The following is a 19947-nucleotide window of genomic DNA, read 5'->3' on the forward strand; positions in this document are numbered from 1 at the left end:
TGTGAGATCAGTGTTAACTGAAAGTGTCGAGAGAAGACTTCTGCTGTGCTAAGAAGGTGATAATAAAGATCAAGTGGGTCCCAGCAGTCGATGAGCCTCCAGTCTCATAGGTGGCGCTGATGTGTTTTAATATCACCTGGTCGTCACCACAAAAGAAGTTAAGCGCAATAGGCGAACAGTTTGAACCTCGGCGCTTGCCGTAGTCGCCACAGCAGGACGTCACATTGTATTCCTCGTTTCTAGAAACGGCACAATAGCACCCTGTTTCATACATTTCGCACATTTAATTTATTTCTGTCTATTTCTGAATTAAAAGAGAAACAGCTATCTTTTTGTAAGTAAGGCGGCATTTGAAGCTAGGTGGGGTTACGTTTGTAACGTTATGAAAGCGCTAAATAAGCTAAAAGGAAACAGTGGCGCTTTGTAACGTTAACGTTAGCTCTGTTATTTACCTCACTAACGCAGCTAACAGCCTGAAACTTTCGCTCCAAAATGATGAACTATTCCGACTACGACTCTGATGGATATTCATCCAATGAAGACGCAGATTATGTCCCATCAGGTGAGAACATCAGTGAACATTTTGTGTGGTTAGAGGAAACGCTCAGGTAACGTTAGTGTGCGGATGGAAATGCTGAAGTGTGTTTAAGTGCTGAGCTTCTGAATCTGTAATGTTTGATAACTATTATAAACTCACTCACAAAAGCTCACACCTGATAAACCAGCTGCAGTGTAAATATGGTAACATCACAGGGGGTTGTTCAGTTTTTTTTTAAGTGGGGTTTTATGGGGCACTTATGCATTTATTGATTGATTTATTGACTTGTTTTGATTTATTTCCAACATGTGAAAAGGGAAACAGAGAAATAATTATATAAATGCAAGCAGACAAAAAAGTAGGCTAATATTTACAGACAATGAAAAACATAAAGCAAAAGAAATGGTCAAACACATGATGACTTGGTTTCATATTTGAAAAAGAGTGAGGAGAGGTAAAAACGTACCATCCTCCCTCTCCATAAGTTTTAATTAACCAGCTTCCTGTAAAGAATTAAAAATATAGGCCTACATACACCCACATACTCTTAATCAAATATCTATGATTTTTCAGTAGTATTCACAAATAAATAAACAATAACTCTTGTAAACACCTGATGACTGTCAAAGCCCCTCTTCATCCCCGTGTCTCTTGAAAATCATGTTTTTATATTTTATTTTAAACTGCTTTATGTCTGGATATTGCTTGTTACACTATATGTTTTGAAATTAAATTTTAGGTTTAACCAGCTCTCTTCAAAGCCAGACTCCATTAGGAAAAAACGTAATCTAACGTCACTGAAAACAGGAGCTGCTGGTCAGTGGTGTAACGTAACAAAGTCACAATACTTAATTACAATACATTTTAGTAGTATCTGTACTTTACTTGAGTCTTTATATTTCTGTTAACTTTTACTCCACTGCATTTCCCCTAAGCATCTTATATACTCATTACATAATAGGGGAGAAAGGAAGGAGGGGACGGAATAAGGGATGTTTTTAACTATTATTTTTATTATTTAAAAATAATAATAATAAAATCAGTAATATGGAAATATTCATACATTTGAAATTCACCAAACTGGAACTATCAGGGCCTGGTGATAATTTGGTGATAACCAGATTTCTGTGTATACACATTCATTCCTCAGATGATAACCTCAGTGAAGACGACATTAATGAGTGTGAAAAGGAAGACCCTCTTCACGAGGGAGACAGTGTGCCACATCCTGACAAAGTCATCAAGAAGAAGAGGAAGAAAAATGATCTCAGTATGAGGTGAGAGGCTGAAAGACTCGTGGCAGGAAAGTTAAGAGGAGAACCTTGTTTCCAGGACACAGAAAATGAAACAGAATCTGGATTTCCTTTGTTTCCTGCAGTTTTTAACGCTTGTAAACATTACTAAGATATTACATGTGAAATAGAGGCAGCAGGAGCACTTCTGATGTCCCTCAAACCATCGGTGCTCATGGAAAGAGGACGAATTATGTCCACAGACCGGTGGTATAAATGTAATACGAAAAGGGGGAACCTATAACAAAAAAGCAGTGGCAAAAAGATCCAGGTACTCAGGGGGGTTTGAAAAGCATTTAAGGCCCGGGTCTGCTTTTAGTTCAAAGTTAAAAAGTTATTATTATTATTATTATTATTATCTTCTATCATCACATTTTGACCACCCTTGGAGTTTGACCCCACATTGAAATGCAGATAATTTCTAACATGGATATTTTTAAATTCTTTTTATACATCAGATATTTATGAAATATTATTACATCCATATAATCACTTTAAAGCTCTCAGCGTGCTCTTGAAAGTATGCTGCAAAACAATGTCATACTCAGATCCCTGAGATTACTTGAAAACTCTGTAATCACTAGGGTCAGGACAGTTTTGTGGACTACAAATACGGCTCAGCTAACGCTGATGCAGAACCAGTAATCCTTTCCTCTGGAAATCTGCTATTAAAAAGATAAAATATCTCTACATTCTTAGTTGTGTGGATTAAAGTCCTAAAATCACATTAAAATCATTTAGATAAAGATATGTACATTTTAATAAGTTGCTCAATACGGGTCAGACACTGGCCTAGCCTAACCCCAAAACAAATAAATGACGCACTTTTATCACTTTTATATGATTGTGATCAAATGCTGAATCCTGACAAACCCCCCAGTTTCCCAGTTGAAAATGTCCAATAAATATTTATTTATAAATGTTTTCTCAGTTTGTTCTGAATCACTGAACAGAGACCTGATACCGAACTTTACTCCAACATCATGGATAAAAAGCATTTTATCAGCAATCATGTTCATCTTTCCTAAATTCTTGACCAGAAATGTCAACCTTTTTTATCAAGTTAACAAAATTCAGTACCTGACAGTGATTTGGAACAAAATGTTTTATTTTCAATTAAAGACACATAGGAGAAATCTCATTTTACTATTCTAATAATCTAAGAATCAAATCTAATTTCTTAATGAGAGACAATGATGTTGATGACGACCTTAATTCACCGTTATCCTTTAAAAACTCTACAGGAAGAGGAAGAAAGGAGCACTGAGAGTAGACAAGGAGGAGAAGGATGACGGTGGGGAAGAAAAGGTGCAGCCGCCACAGGAAGAGGTGGATAATCTCACTGAGGTACAAGAGGATGAGGAGGCAAAACAGAAGAAAAAATCTGATGACCTCTGGGCGAGTTTCCTGTCTGATGTTGGCTGCAGACCCAAAGACCCCACACCTGTCTCACAGTCGAGTACCACGCAGAAGGTAAATGTGCTGTCAGCCCTAACGTACAACAGGGATGCACCATCAGATTCTACACCAAAGTTTTCATGCCTCTGTGCTCGGTGATTGATGTTTTCGGGTTGTCCCTCCGTCTGTCCAGCACATTCTTGTGAACGCGATATCTCAAGAACACGCTGACAGAATTTCTTGCAAAGATGAACTATTATATTTTGGTGGTCAATGGTCAAGGTCACGCTGACTTTGCATTTGTCTCATTGTTGTGGAAGCAATATCTCAAGAACACCGTGAGGCAATTTCCTCAAATATGGCACAAACATCCTCTTAGACTCAACAAGGAGCTGATTAGAATCTGATGGTTTAAGGTCAAAGGTCAAGGTCAAGGTGGTCTCATAAAGCATGTTTTTGGCCATAAACCAAGAATTCATAAGTTCAGATATCATATCAAATATTTGCTGGATCCATGCTCTGTGAAATGCAATTTCTATTATAATAAGTGCATTAAGAATTTACTGTATAAAGCATAAATGATGAAAGTGATGAAATCTACAGTATTTTCTGTATCTGCCGTCTTTGTTTCTCGCTGACTGATTCTGTTGTTTTGATCCTCAGAATGATTCCTCAGTATCGAAGGTTGCTCCTTTGAGCTCAGAAACAAAAGCATCAGAACCTGCTAAAGTCACCATCACTAAAGTCTTTGACTTCGCTGGAGAAGAAGTGAGGTACGCCAGCATCAGCAGTTTGACTGTAAAAAAAATATTTTTTATAAACTCAAAAAGGGGGAGAAAGCAAACACAAGGGCTATGAACATGTTCCAAATAGTTTAATTAAGTTAGAGGAGTACTTCACCCACAAAACGTCAATTTTTAAATGAATGAGTCATGCTGAGTAACCTTGAATTTATGAAGAAACCGTTTTTCTCGGATGCCTCGGTGGAAAACAGTGAAAATATTGATTTATTGATTAATTTGGAGCCATGATTAACAACAGCAATACTATTTATTTATTTATTTATCCATCCTTCTCACAAAAACATGCAATGGACAGGAAAATAAGGACCAGTTTTGTACAAAGTTAGCGTGGTAGGTTGTTAAGTGAAAACATCTCACAGCAGAAAGAAATAACTGGTGATAATACACAAGTGTGTAAATTATGCTCATAGTCTTCAATTTCTTGCAAACCATTTTCTTATCGACCAGTAGGTGGTGCTACATATACAAAGGCACAGCACCATGCACACACACACGCACACACACAGCTGATGGTTGTACTCAGTAGCTGGGATTTAGGAGGGTATGAGTAGAGTTATATCTGACTCTCTCAGAGTGTGATCTCCCCAACACTACTAGAAATTCTCAAGGTGGGTTTGTGCAGTAATATAGGAACTTAACATGTTCAGCAGGGTTGTACCTGAATCTGAATATGTTATTTTGGAAAGCACAACTGATACAGTGGAAACCGTTATTAACTCAATCCAAAGTTGTTATTATTAAGGAAAAAAATAACGTTTGTGCATTGTTTCTTTAAATTGATTTATATTATGGTAAACCTACATAAGTTTAATGGATTTTTTTTACTCATAAATTGTCGATATATTACATACAGTAGGTGTCAGTCAGCACAGCCTCAGTTTTGAGAGGCAGATTGCAATCTGACGTAGAAGCTATGCAATCCACTGCTGTTCAGGGTTAGAAACAAAATGTAGCCACCTAAAAAGAGTCCTGCCTAAAAAAAATCAATATCACTTTTAGGTGAACATTATATTAAGAGTATTTACACAGCAGTACTTTGCTGTCAGACATTGATTTCCAATAGGAAAATAAAGTTGTTTAAATCTCTTCAAAGCCAGACTCCATTCAGAAAAACAGTGATTTATCATCACTGAACACAGCAGCTGCTTGTCCACTGCTGCCATAATCAGTTAGTTTACTTGTGTGACTTTGGCATTTAATAGGGTTAGTTTGGATTCACCAAAGTCACACAATAACACAAACTAACTTAACTGTTTGAAGCAGCTGTATACCAGCAGCTCCGCTATTCAGTGAGCGATAATCACTGTTTTTGTCAGCGGAGTCCCGTGGCTTTGACGAGAGCATAGATTGGGAACTGAAGCAATTCATTGCTAACCTGATGAAACAGGTTGTCTGAAGGAAAGGTAAAACAATGAAAATGCTTCCAATATAGCATAAACACAAACTGCTAAAAGACCCCTCCACAGCGGTGCATCACTTAGCTTCTGTGTCGGGCTCCAGCCTGCTGCTCCAAACTGGGTACATGCTGATTCATCTACTTCATATAAAGCATGGACCACGGATAACAACCTCATGTAAACCTACTTCCAAAAAATCTGAACTATCCCTAAAATATGCCTGTAGACAAGGGATGCTCAACTTGGTTTGCTTGGGGCCACTTTTGCAAAATGACAGGAGCCCAGGGGCCAGTCGCAGCAGCCACATACATGCTTCTGGGATTTTAGGACGTTACTGAGACTTCAGGGGATTTTTTCAGGATTTTAGGACGTTTCAAGGATTTTAGGACATTTCTAAGATTTGAGGACATCAGGGGCTTGGCTTGGTCCCTGTTGTGGGATGCAGGGGATCCCTCACTGGCACTTTTTTTTGATAAACAAGCTGTTTTGATGCTGTTTTATGCACTCTGGCATCTTATGCATACTAAAGGTACAAAAACAATTCCCAAAGTGAATCATTTTGTTTTTATTGTGAATAAGAAAATGGTTGGGGGGCCACCCTGTCAGGGGCCAGATTTTGCTGTAGGCTTTAAGAACAGCAAAGCCACAGGCATGTTGTTCATTTGGTCAAACGCTCAGGCTCAGAGGGTGTAATGAACATTTTCAGACTTAAGTTAGTAAAGACTGGAAAACAGATTTTATCTCAACCTCAGCAGCATATTTGAACCAGACCTCAACAATTGATCCTACAATGGAGTTAGTAATCTTATGCTTTAATTAAATGTACCTGACAATGCGAACTGTTTAATTAGCCACTGAGACAGACTCAGTTTGCAGTCGTGTCTCCGAGTGTGCCCGAGTCATTATTCAATAAGAGCCACACAAACAGCCGAGTGTTTCCCATAAAAACAGCATAATTATGAGTCTGTAAGATGAACGTGCTGTATATCACACAGATGGCCACGCCCCTGCAGCCTGAGAGGAGGCTAGTTATGCGGAGGGAGTAATGTCCCATCCTAAATGTTTACGTCGGAGCGGTTTGTATCCAGAAACCAGATATGATTTCAGCTATAATTCATCTGATTGATTATGCATGAAGCTGTGTGCTCTGTAATTACACAAGCATAAGATTAGTACATGGATGATGGTTGTAACTTATTCCCAGAGCCACAGAAAAATGCTGCAGGCTCTAATATGTGATTTAAACATTGATTTTTCAATAAAGTTGGCTGTTGGCTCCAAATCCTGCTATATTTCTCAGAGTATCCAGAGGACCATCAGCCCAGCCTGCTGTTGCACTTGTGTATTTTCAGTTTCTTCTCGTCGGGACTCCGATATCTTCCTCTTGCCTGAGACGAGACTCGCCCTCGCTGTGTGCTGTGTAATTAAGGCTGCATGTAATTAGCATACATAACAGGGAAAGCCTTTAAGTGCCGCCATGATGGATGCAAGTGGTTGTGGAGTCGGTGCAGCACTGATGTTCCCAGAGGATGCTGCGGTTGTTCCTTATATAGCTGCTGTATCTCACCCCATAGTGAGACATGGACACATGTGTGTCTCTTACTGCGTGTATATCCTATTATATTGCATGTGTGTGGAGGGAGAGGAGAGCATACATCCTGTCTTATTATTCACTTTCGATGCAGAATGGGCTCAGCAGCTGTGTGGACTAGATATGTGTTGATGGATCCTGGTCTTTTATCTTCATAAAAAGGATGCTGTAATCAACATTTGAATGTAAATGTGCCAAAGTGAACCAGGATCGACTAATTGTCATCTGCGGCCCTTTTTCACACTGTCCCAGACGTGTATATTTATATAAAGTGTAACTGGTTCATCTGGTGTAATAAAATACTGTTTCATTATCTTCCAGGCATATTCCAACAGTTTTATGCATCCCTAAGCAGATTTTCTCTCATTGCTCATAATGAGGATGACAAAGGTTAAAAGAACCCCAGAGGAAAATGAGCCAAAGAACCTGTCTGCAAACATCCAGTGGGCTTCCACTGATAGGGAGAGACAGGGAGATGCATTTGCATTCAGTTTGACTCACATTTGTGAGCATGCACATATGCACATTAGGGCTTGACCCGAATATTTGGCTATTCAAAGATTTGGGTAAATATTATTTTCTTTTTTTTTTTTTTTTTTTTTTTTGCAGAGTACGAATGTAATTTTAACTTTTGTGAGAAAAAATGATACATCTTAAATCTCAGATTTGTTGGAGTTAGTATGCTCTGGGTTTGTTTTACAGGGCTTCGCCAGATTATTATTTTATTAGTGATCGCTGTGCTGCTGTACAAATGAGTGAGCAGTTAACATACATGTAAAGCAAGAAATCCAAAGACCAAACAATACAATAACTCCAAACCAGACAAAGGCATGGAGATTATGTAATATTTCATACCTTAAATTTACCAGTATATGACAGTATCCATGTGCAGCATTTTGCAACAAGACACAGGCAAGAAAACCCGAAAACACTCAGAGAATTATCTCAAGTGCAGCTCAGTTTGAACAGTAAATGGAGTAGGGGGTTGTTGCTCCGTGTCTCTTTCAGCTTGGCTTTTAAAATATTGAGGACGCCATTAACAAATCAAATGGTGCCTTTGCAATGAGGTTACATTGGTAGTGTTATGAGATTGAAGTCTGACACAGATGATTTTGTACTGATATCTTTCAATATAAACACAAGTACATATTATTATATCAGAGAAGTGTATGCTGGTCAGGGTGAAAAGCCTCTGAATCACCATGGTTACCTGTTGGTCTTAACAAGTGCATCAATATTATCTGAGCCCAGATGGTCACAATACAAAAAAGTCGCCAGATTTCGAACAAGGAACTCCAGAGTTGAGCTGTGTGTCTGTCTCCCTCTGTCAGGGTGAATAAAGTGGTATCAGCAGACTCCAAAGAAGCTAAGAGTTATCTAAAGTGCCAGGACACCCAACAGGAGGAGAACGGAGACGAAGACGAGAGCTCGTCACCCACCAAACCGCCTCTCCCTGGCCCCAGGTATGCTCACACCTTTACAAATAACATTCACCCCCCACACCAACATATACAAGCTAGGATTTCAATGACAGATCAGCTTATTAATGTATGACTGCAACTTGAAGCAGTTTGTTATAAAATGCTGCCACAAAGGATCATCGAGACCGCACTCTGCAAGAATTCATTGAATTAATTAATTCTTTGTGTGTGTTTGTACTTTTCCCCCTACCTCTGTTAATACCTTTTGCTCCTTCGATACCTTTTGTTGCCATGGCAATTCAAATCATCTGGGGAGTTACACATCTTCCCTCCAAAACCTCAGACAGGAAACAGGAAATCATCTTCCAACAGACAGGAAGTACAGTGTGTCCGCAAGCTATTTCCTATTTATCTAAGCCCACTCCGTGTGTGTGTGTGTGAGAGAGAGAGAGAGAGAGAGAGAGAGAGAGAGAGAGTAAGTGAAGAGGGGACACCCAGCACAACAGGAAAGAGCCATCAGCACCACTCCCTCGTTGGCCTTGTGCGCGCACACACACACAAACACAAAAAAGAAAGCATGTGAAGGGAGTGTTTGTTTGTTTGTTTGCAGACTGAGATGATGCTGTTATGTAAAGTCACAGCAGCAGCAGTACAAAAAAAAAAAAAGTCAAATAATCCAAGCTCTTTCCAGGCCTGGAAAAGTTTTGGAAAACTAAATATACCCTGAAAGTTTTTGGAAAGTCAAGGTTTCACAAACCTGTATAGTAACACAGGATATGTTCAAGGACCGTTGTAAATTTGAAAATACAATGATAATTTCTGGTTAAAGTTTCTCGTTTTGACATGGTGAAAAATTTGGTGATAAAAAAACAAAGCATGCATGTTAGCTTTAAAAATCAACAAAAACTTGAAAAAAAAAAACCAAACTAAACATTTGTAAAGAAATAAAAGCCTTTTTTTCTTCAAAGATTTTTTTAAAGAACATCAGTCTCACGTCTGTTAAATACGGAGCTGTAGTGAGGATGTTGTTAGCCTAGCTTAGCATAAAGACTGGAAATTGGGGAAAGCAAACAGCTAGCCTGGTACTGTACACCTAACAACACCTCAATGGTTAATATGTCTCTTTTGTTAAATCCACACACAAACAGAAATATAAAAACCACACATTGTGGTCTCAGAGGGAGTTACATGGTGTAACCTCTTGTCGGTACCATCGTACCTGAAGAGTAGCCAGAACATTTACTGACCACAGCTGGTGACTGGTGCTAAATTTGCAGATACTGAACGGATTCAGGGCTTATGGAAAAACCGTTGTAATTCAAAAACTGCCCCTAAAATAATATTTTTTTTGTCACATTTCTTATTAGGTAAAAGGTCTCAGAAAGATTAATCGCAATGAATGAAAATACTATTTGCGGTCGAGGTGGCAGTTTCTCGGTAATGTGTCTCAGTGCAGTTTGCCTCGAGGTGGCTTTAACATCACTGCTGTTACTCAGGTTCTTCAGTACTGCGTCTCATGAGGATTTACAGATACACAGATAAGAATCATGAACAGTTACAAGAAATTCTGATGTTTGAATATTAATAGTGCGGATGAAAAGATTCAGCTGTGGCTGGAGTGGAAGCAAGCACTGAAGTTATCTGTCTATTCATGGACAGGAAGGAAGTCTTAGCCTGCACGCTGACACAGAGTAACACACACAAACTGGAAGCAGCAGCACTCGAGCAGCTGGCTTGGCTTCGTGTATATCGAATAGAGACTGTACAGGACAGGGTTACCGGAGGTAGACAAGGAGGTGGAGAACCAAGATGTTGAGTGGTGGAGAGAGAGTGCCACATTAAAATATTTTAAACAAGCTAGCAATTTTGGCCTTTGGTTGAGCTTCACTGTATGAGCCAGGGGTCGGCAGCCTTTACTATCCAAAGAGCCATTTTTGCGCCCCCCCCAAAAAAAAAACAAATCTGTCTGGAGCCGCAAACATATTTTATACTTAAAATTAAGGTAACACAACACATAAAGTCAAAATTATCCTATCAATATCATTAATGGGTCTATATGAGCATTGATTATTATGTTTTACCACTATTTATTATTTTGTTTACATTAACTTGCAGCGTTGGTGGTAAAAATAAACAGATTTATCCATGTACTATTAACGTCTCCATTTTCCTCTGAGACGTCTCCTGTCTCCTGGATTTGGAATCTATAGGTAGTCAAGCTTTTTTGATTCAGGACCGCCCACTACTTTTGAAATCTGACAAAATTTAGCAGAAAAGCTAAAGGCCACAGAAATATGATGCATATTTTAGTTAATAAAATGCTAATACATTTTCATATTCTGTGTGCAGGCTACATATTTTGCAATTGAAAAATGCAAGAGTAATTTTAGGCCTATAACAATGATAGAACTGAATGAAAATCTTTAAAAAATAATCGCTATTCATTTCCATATAAGTTTTAGTCCGAGACACCGGAGCCACTGGAGAGGGGCTAAAGAGCCGCATGTGGCTCCAGAGCCACAGGTTGCCCACCCCTGGTATGAGCAAACCAAGCAAACCAAATACCAAGACACTGCAGTTTAAGTACATCACTATGAGGTTCTCATGGCTGTATGTAATTGTGGAATACCAAAATGAGTGGTGTTGAAATGGCTCTCAGTAATTAACAGTGTCTGTGTCCAGTCATGCATCAGTAAATGAAAAGCTCAGTCTGCTGTGGTCTTCACTGGAACATCATTATGCTTTCGCAAAATGATTAATAGCTTTTTCTACAGACTCTTTTCATACTGTGTAAATCACTTTACTTAAAGATAGAGTTTTTTTTTGACGTGGGGCTGTATGAGGTAGTTATCCATAGTCAGTGTATTGTGTACAGTAGATCGCGGTCGGCTAAAAATGAGGAAAACATTTTCTTGTTTATTTAGGTGACATAAACATTGTCCTTTGCAGTTTTTATTCCACCAGCTCAGTTTTTAATTTGCAATATGATTAAGGCAGTTGTCTATGATGTTTTTTTGTTCTTCAGTCAAGAGGAGAGCTCTATGTGTCGTAGCCTGCGGGCTGCTGCATGTGCGAGGGGCGGGGCAGGGCCAGATCTGCTATTCTGTCTCACATACACACAGAAGCTCCTCTCTTGATGGCACTCTCCAAAGTCTGGTTATACTTCAAGAGTTGATGCGCCAACTGTTTTACATGTGAGGGTGAAAACATCAGCAATCTTCGAAAACATCAAGCAAAAGTGCATCACTTACAGAAGGAGAAATTCACTGTTTTTTATCTCATAGTTCGTATACTGTCGCCCCATCCGCCTCAGGTATGTCATAGTCTTTAGTGTTCTCACATGCATAGAAAATAAAGCAATGTTATTTGTCATATTTTTCTTTTTTATTTCATCCTTACCCCCCCCCCCCCAAAAAAAAAAAAAGAACCAATATGAGTACCTTCAAAGTACGGCATCAATAAGCAGTATCAGCAGAGACAGTTACAATCTTAACAATACACATCTCTTGTGACTCATATTTTGTATTTTAAATGCAGAGCTTAGTTTTTCATATTCTGTTACACCCTAACCCTGACCGTGAGCAAGTGCCTCATACAGGCCTTCTTCCAAAATTGTAAGCTATCTCTTTAAGAACTTACTCACTCACATATAGCACATAATGTATACCAAAATAAGATCAGTGATAAGACCGGCAGTGATACAAAAATAGAGGTGTGGTGGTAGGAGAGCTGAAAAATTAACAATGTCTCAGTAGCAAATAAAAAATCGAGGCCTCTCTCTCTCTCGCTCGCTCTCTCTCTCTGTTTTTCTCTCTCTCTCTCTCTCTCTGTTTTTAGAGAGAGGATGGCAGTGAAGTGCTAAACAGACCCATTCCTTATTGTTGTGACATTTAAACCCCATCTCATTAAATCAATCCAGTGTGTGAAAGGGCAGTGAGTCTTCTAAATTAGCCCACCTGACTGATTGCATTCACTCTCGTCCATCCTGGATGGATGAGTGTGTGTGTGTGTGTGTGTGTGTGTGTGTGTATGTGTGTAAATGGGACATTACATTACCCGCTTGTCATACCAGCCTCTCTATGGAGTGGAACACCATATAAACAGAATCATTAATCACATGCTTCAGCAGATGGATGGATGTTGCTTTTGTGTCTCTGCGTGTCCACAGGCTTTTGTATGCAGCCGACTCTCTGGCTGCGTGTTTGTGTTTGGGTCGGGGAATATAGAATTGTTTCATTGTGGCTCGAGAGATGCCTACCTCTGGTCTAAACAGTCTCAGGTTTGCAGTGCATTTGTAAAAGGGGCTTATGTAACTGCAGTATGAGCCCAGCAAGTCTAACACGTCTGCCTCCGTGTAAAAGTTACACCAACAAAACCAGAACTGTCTCTGAGTGTTACATTGTCACTTCACACAGTTTTAGGAAATTCTTGTGTAGTCTCGGTGGCTTTGAGTCTAGCTCATACATTTTCATCAACTCAGCTCTTTTTACCTGAACATGCAGTCTCTGTCTGTTCGGTACAGTCTTACAGCGCTACACGACGAAGCCGTTTGTTCTAGAAATAGCTGCTACTAAAATACATCTCCGTCAGACACAAAGTATAACTCCATGTTTCACATACCTGCCCACTGTGATTAATGCATTTGTCACAGTTTAGTGATGTGCTGTTGTTGGAAGCGTGTGCTTTAGAATCATTCTTGTTGTGATATTTAAAAGTCATTTTTTACTTAGAAGACAAAACAACAGAAACAGTAGCATCGTTCTTCATCATAAAGTTTGTGCAATCTGCACCAGAAACTAGGCTGCAACTAACAATCACTTCATTATCGAATAATCTGCCCCATTATTTCTTGATGAATTGTTTTGTCTATAAAATGTCAGAAAATAGAGAAACATGCCCTGCTGTGTAATTTCCCATATCCCAAAGTGAAGTATTCAAATGGTATGCTCTATCAGACCAACAGCCCTAAAATTCAAAGCTAGTCAGTTTATTATCACATATGATTAAGAAATGCGTCAAATTCTCACATTTAGGCTAGCTTTTTTTTCTTTAAAAAAATCAACCCCTCCAGGATTTCCCAGGCTGTTTTTGTGATTGTTGTGGCCTGAAATGTCTGATTTTGAGGCAGCTTTTCTTAAAAGTTGCAATGCAAGTTATTGTAAGAGTTTGCATTTCTTTAAAGTTACAATTACATAGGATGCAAATCATTATATGATGCATTTTCAGAGCTAATATTGTTCTACATTAAAACAAATATTTTTAAAAAATCTGAGCTGGCTCAAGGTTTTCTTTGTTTTATAAGTCAGAACCAGTGAAGAAGATTTAGAAAGAACGAGATCTACAAAGATGAAATGTGTGTGTGTGTGTGCGTGTGTGTGTGTGTGTGTGTGTGGTGTGGTGTGGTGTGGTGTGTGTGTGTGTGTGCGTGTGTGCGTGTGTGTCAGATGAGAGAGAACAATGACTAAAAAAATGAAAAAATGACTAAAACAACTATTCAGTGATCAAAATAGTTTAGGGATTAATTTATCGATTAATCGACTTATCGTTGCAGCTCTGTTGAAATGTGAAATGTGCATCAGCTTCTGTAGTGAGTCTCTTTGGTTTGTCACCTAAGGTTCCCCCTCTTGTGTTTGCAGTGCCAAGCGTCCAGCAGGCATGTCAAGCATCCTCGGTCGCATCGGTGGAAAAAAAACAGAAGATGAGCACGTTGGAAAAATCCAAGATGGACTGGGACGCTTTTAAATCGGAGGAGGGCATCACTGAGGAGCTGGCCATCCACAATAGAGGCAGAGAGGGGTAAGAGACCGTCAGAACAGGGGCGGTGGAGCTGTGGGTCTGGAGCACTTAAATGCTAGAAATTACAAAATATTTCAGATCTCTCATCGAAATATATTGTTAGGTTGAAAACTATAACATCAGTGGGAGTTTTTAGTGAAACACTTTCATCTTAGCTGGAAGCAGTTATGGAGACTGGACATCAGTGCAGCTCGTAGTGAGTAGTAGTGTAAAAACGTACTGACTGTTACATCAGGGAACTGTAGGAAATACAGTGAGCCGAGGCTAAAAGCAGGAATATCATTGAATAAAACAGTGGACATTACTAACAGCTTGCGGGGTCTCCATTTGTCTTTGGTCCACTTCAGTACTTGATTACATTAAGTCTAAGACTGAGGGCTGCTGAAATGTGCTGTATGGCAGTATACATAAAAAGATGATTTAATTTTCTTGATATAGCTCCTTGTATTTTTATTATTAAATATTACCAAGAACCAACCTGTATTTTTATATATGACGATTCCATCCGACATTTACAGTTTTTTACAGTCAGTAACGACAAAATGCTGACATGGCTCAACCACAGTGAGCAGACCTGATGGAAAACACAGAGTTTAATCATGAAGCAGTAGCTGGAAAATAGTGAGTGTAAATGGAGGGAGACATTGTTCCATATGAGTAGGACTCATGCTTTAGTCTGGATAGATGGAGCCAATGGAAGACTGGCTGCCCCAGGGAAATAACATCAATCTGTGATGTATGCACTTTGTTAGCTCCTCCACTGTCATTCTGTGCCTCTCACACGCGCACACACACACACACACCACACACACACACACACACACGTAAACACGTACACACATGAACCCCAGTGACATACTCAACATGTACTAACTTCCAACCAAGCAGAAGGGCGGGAGCTAATGTAAAAACACTTAGACACAACAGGGGACTCAAATCATTTTAGACACACACACACACACACACACACACACAACACACACACACACACACACACACACACACACACTCTGCAGGAAAAGCCATGTAACTACTTCCTGGTAGAAGTGGAAAAAGATGTGGTTTAGTGGTGGGAAACTCTGTGTGTGTGTGTGTGTGTGTGTGTGTGTGTGTGTGTGTGTGTGTGTGTGTGTGTGTGTGTGTGTGTGTGTGTGTGTGTGTGTGTGTGTGTGAGTGTGTGAGAGAGAGAGAGAGCGAGAGAGAGAGAGATGAGCACATTGCTTCTATACTCCCGGTCCTTAATTGTATTTTCAGTGTGTGTTTGTGCTTTTTATCATAAAAGGAGATCTAATGTTTTCTTTCACTGTGTGTGTGTGTGTGTGTGTGCGCGCGTGTGCGCGTGTGCGTGCGTGTTTGGTGCGTGCGTTTAGGTATGTGGAGCGGAAGAACTTCTTGGAGCGCGTCGACCACCGTCAGTTTGAGTTAGAAAAGGCAGTGCGACAGAGCAACATGAAACAATGACACAGTCACACACACACACACACACACACACACACACACACACACACACACACACACACACACACACACACACACACAGAGTGGGACAGTGGAACAGATGTGTGGACTTCCTGTGTGTTGCTTTCTCTCTCTCTAATGACACAGTTGCCGTTCCTCCAGTGAAGTGAGCTCAGACTGGTGCTGTGGCTCGGGTCTATTTCAGGACGGGGTTATTAATAGGCTGAGTTTGTGGAATGATGGGGTGTTGAGTGTTTTTTCTGTACTTCCATCCTTGTGAGAACCAAATGTCGCAAACCTTTACACTGAGGGCATTTTTGGGGAAGTGACGTCATTCTTGCCTGTCCTACTTCCTCACAGGTTGATTCAGGACTAAGACTTAGTTTTAGGGTAAAATAATAATTCCAGTTCATAAATGCACCTTTGTAGTTTTTGTCCATTTTTTTCTATCCATTATTATATATGTTTCTATTGTAAGTTTAGAAAATGACATCACTTGCAGCCTTTAAAACCAGGATAATATTACGATATCCAAAATCTAAGACACTACCTAGTCTCTCATGATATCTCATGACATCACTACCCTGCCTTGTGACATATAACTCTTTTAATAACAAAAAAAAAACCCAAAACATATACCATCAGAATAATTTGAAAGATTGAAATTGCCTTAAAATTCTACACAGAGGAGCTTTAACCCTTTAAAACCAGAGAAAATTGGCTTGTTTTCTTTTAAAAACATGGGAGGAAGGAAATGAGCAATGAGCAAAAATTAGCAAGAATAAAGAAAAAAGAAGAAAAATACCTGAAAATTAGCTGTTTTTTTTAAGAAGAAAAAGAAATTAAAAACAAAAAAGTGACCTTGAAAAAGTTTCTGTAAAAATTATAATGTAACATCATTTCCCTCACTTGACATTTTTTTCCAAGCTTTTTAAAATATTTTCCAAATCTACTAATTTCTTGCAATTTGTGGAACATTTATGATCAAGTTATTAATTGTTTTTTTTAAATGTTTTTTGAAAGAAACCACACCAACTAGCTCAGGGTTCAAAGGTTTAAATACTTGTGAAAGGTGTCTGAAAGAAGCAGAAGAATAGTGATGTAGCTCCAGGTTTCAAAGGGTTAACTAGCTGACAGAAAAGATGCAGTGAGTGGGAGCTTCTTATAAACTTAGTAAAGGTTCTTTATGTCTTTCTGTGTCAAAGGTTTGGTCACACTTCTGTCATTGTTGGGTGGATTTTTTACTGTTTCAGTCTTCAACCAAAAATGTTTTTTTTTAGTCATGTATGATGTTTTTGTGTCGGGGGAAAAATGTAATGTCAGTCTGAACATTCTCATCATTTCTAAACCACAACGAGATACTGAAACAACCTCATGACCACTGAAGTTATAATAGCATGCATTCAGGTGAAAAGCTTCCCGGGACACTGTACAGAGCACTCTAATGCTGATCAATACCACAATAGAAGTGTAATCAATCAGTCTGTGTCTCATCCATCATATATGAGAGGACCACACTGACTGCCTGTCCCGCAGGTGCTCTGTTGTCCTGGTTAGGGACACATATGAGGACAGAGGCAGGCGGAGGATTGATGCAGAGGAGGCAGATTTGAAGTCTTGTTAGTTTGACTGATGCAGCTCTCTGTTTATTCATGTAAATATTCAATAAACAAGCGGTTCATTTTGAGTAAGCTGCTTAGTTTATTATTACTTGCCGAGGTGTCTAATTGTTTGTTCTCTGAAGACGAAGTCAACCATTGTTCTTCCATCACCCCTGCTGAAATTTTACCGCTGACTGCACGGATCGTCAAAGGAACCCCAACATGATGATTAGTGAATAAATTATAAAACATGACATAAATAAAGATGCTATAAACACCCAGCTGTTTGTAGCCAACAATGTTATTTGACCTGGGATGTAAAAAGCCTGTGTGGCAGTTTAAACCCTGTGCGCGTTTTCCAGTCACTCAGTATGTTTCCATAACCTGAGAAAATGTCTTATTATTGTCAGTCTGACTAAAACTGGACTTTTAAAATAAATGCAAACATGTTAGCCTGACTGAAATCACTAGTTTACGCTAAGAATTTCTTAAAGTCAAATTCCCACTGCAAAAAAACCCTGCTAACACTCGTTAACATTTGGCTTTTTACTGCCACAAAACTTTGGTTTGGATTGCAGTTCTCGTATACATAACGCACCAGAGTGCATAAAAAAAGCATCAAAATAGAGCTTGCTTATCGAAAAAAAAAGGATCCCCCGCACCCCGCAACAGAGGTCTTAGCCAAGAGCCCAATGACCCAAAATTCTAGAAATGTCCTCAAATCCTAGAAACATGTATGGGGCTGCTGTAACTGCCAGGTCCCCTGTCATTTTGCCAAAGTGGCCCCTCACTAAAACAAGTTCAGTATCCCTGAAAAAGGCACTCCGGATAAACAATCGTATGAATAAATTGGGTAAAATTTATGTATGAACCAGCTGTCATCCAGTACGTTTTGTTTTATTCAGTATCCTGAGCCATTAATTTCTATTTACCAACAGCACTTCTAACGCAGCATCCTGTGGTGACTGCAGAGGATGCTGAAATGTTGTGTGTGTATTTTTGAATAAAGCAGCTCTCCTGTGGTTTAAAGACAGAACTGCTCCTGACAGTTACCTAAAAACAGCTTGTGATTCACTACTAAACCTTCCTTTCCACACACACACACACTCACACACACACACAGACAGATAGTGGGATTTTTATGGCGTGGGGCTGACAGGAGATTATCCTCCCGCATGCTCACACACAGTTTATTATGGTGGAAGGTGTCGCTTGGAGTGTGTTGCTATAATTTTATTCTTGTCAGGAAGGATGAGGCTGAAACAGCATTTACATCATCATCGGACACTAAAACTCCACTCCAATCAAACTGTCTCAGCAGAGGCCACTCAATCTAATGGTTTCCCATAGACACCCAGTGCAGTCTGAGGTAATCTCTAATCATGACGGGATAAATCAATCACATGCAGAATGTTGGAGGTGGTTTCACTAAAAGGACATCAGCGCTGACTGTACATCAACATGCTGTTTATAACCCCAGTCTCTTCTCTCATGTTTTCTTTTATTTACATGGTAGTCAGAGGGCTGATCATTTTTACATGAAGCTGCTTTTGTAATAATTTATAGACGCATAAGATCTTCACTAAATCTCCTCTGTGTGCACCCTGTTGCGGTGCAGTGGAACTGGATTTGGATCTCATTAAGATCATCCGTTATGAGGGATTGATTTTACGCTGCATACACTGGACACTTTCATTTCCATGATAAGTGTAGAAGACATGCATCTAATAAAGAAACACAGTCATCTCATTATTTATAATATCGCCCACAGGTTATTAAAGGGAAACTATGCTCATTTTCAAATGTATACATGTTATTCCTATGGACTAAGAAAGTCTTTAAAATACCAGTAAACATGAACTCTAACCCAAAACCAAAAACTAGAGTGGTAAAACTTTAATTTGTGATGTCATAGAGTATAAAGTCTGGAGCTGCTAAATAGATGATGAATTGTGAAAAATGTTTTGGATGATGCTGAGAGCAGCCAGATACAGCAGTAGAGATAATGCTTAAATTAGCTAAATGTTAACATCAGCATGTTAATAAATTAATGTTTAATAGGTATAATGCTTATGTGTTTCCCAGTTTTAATGGCACGACACTCAAATAGTTTTTAAGGTATTTCCGTCTGGATCAAAGTGGCGGATTGACCGACCAGCAGTCATGCCACCTGCGTCGCTAACAAAAAGCCCAAACCCATGACAAAGCTTAATATTCATATAATATGTCATCCATCTGTAATGGTATACCATCGTACCTTCATGAAACACAGACAGCGTCAGGTTTAAACACTGCCAGTAATGATGTAATATGAGAAGCATGAGTGTGCCTATGGGGCGGACAACGGGAGCGGTGGATGGGTACAAACCTCGGACTTTCATGCAGGAATCAGGTGTTTGCTTCCTGTCTGAATGTTATGTTTATTTTCTACACCTTATATATTTGTCTTATTCTAATCATGCGTGCCAGCATGTGCATTTTTTGATGTCCTCGCACTGGTTGCTGCAACTTAAGGAGAAGACGCAGAAGGATACCAAAAATGTAATATGTAGAGATGGATGTCTACTGCAAAGCACCATTATGTGATGATTTGGGATGAGAATGTGTTGGGCAAACACAAAATCAAGCTCACATTCGTTGTCTATGGAGCTA

The 19947-nt window shown here is 39.3% G+C and overlaps 1 protein-coding gene across 1 annotated transcript; it reads left to right on the forward strand.

The window, feature by feature from the left end:
* The first annotated feature begins 217 nt into the window (after positions 1–217).
* On the forward strand, positions 218–15939 carry cfdp1 (craniofacial development protein 1). Its single transcript, XM_042496439.1, is given in 8 exon segments — positions 218–562; positions 1689–1815; positions 3075–3303; positions 3892–4001; positions 8351–8482; positions 14077–14125; positions 14127–14236; positions 15607–15939. Coding segments are annotated over 8 exon segments (918 nt in total). The 5' UTR covers positions 218–492; the 3' UTR covers positions 15698–15939.
* The last annotated feature ends 4008 nt before the right edge of the window (positions 15940–19947 follow it).

Source organism: Plectropomus leopardus, chromosome 11 (genome assembly GCF_008729295.1).
Source record: "Plectropomus leopardus isolate mb chromosome 11, YSFRI_Pleo_2.0, whole genome shotgun sequence".
NCBI classification, from domain to species: domain Eukaryota; kingdom Metazoa; phylum Chordata; class Actinopteri; order Perciformes; family Serranidae; genus Plectropomus; species Plectropomus leopardus.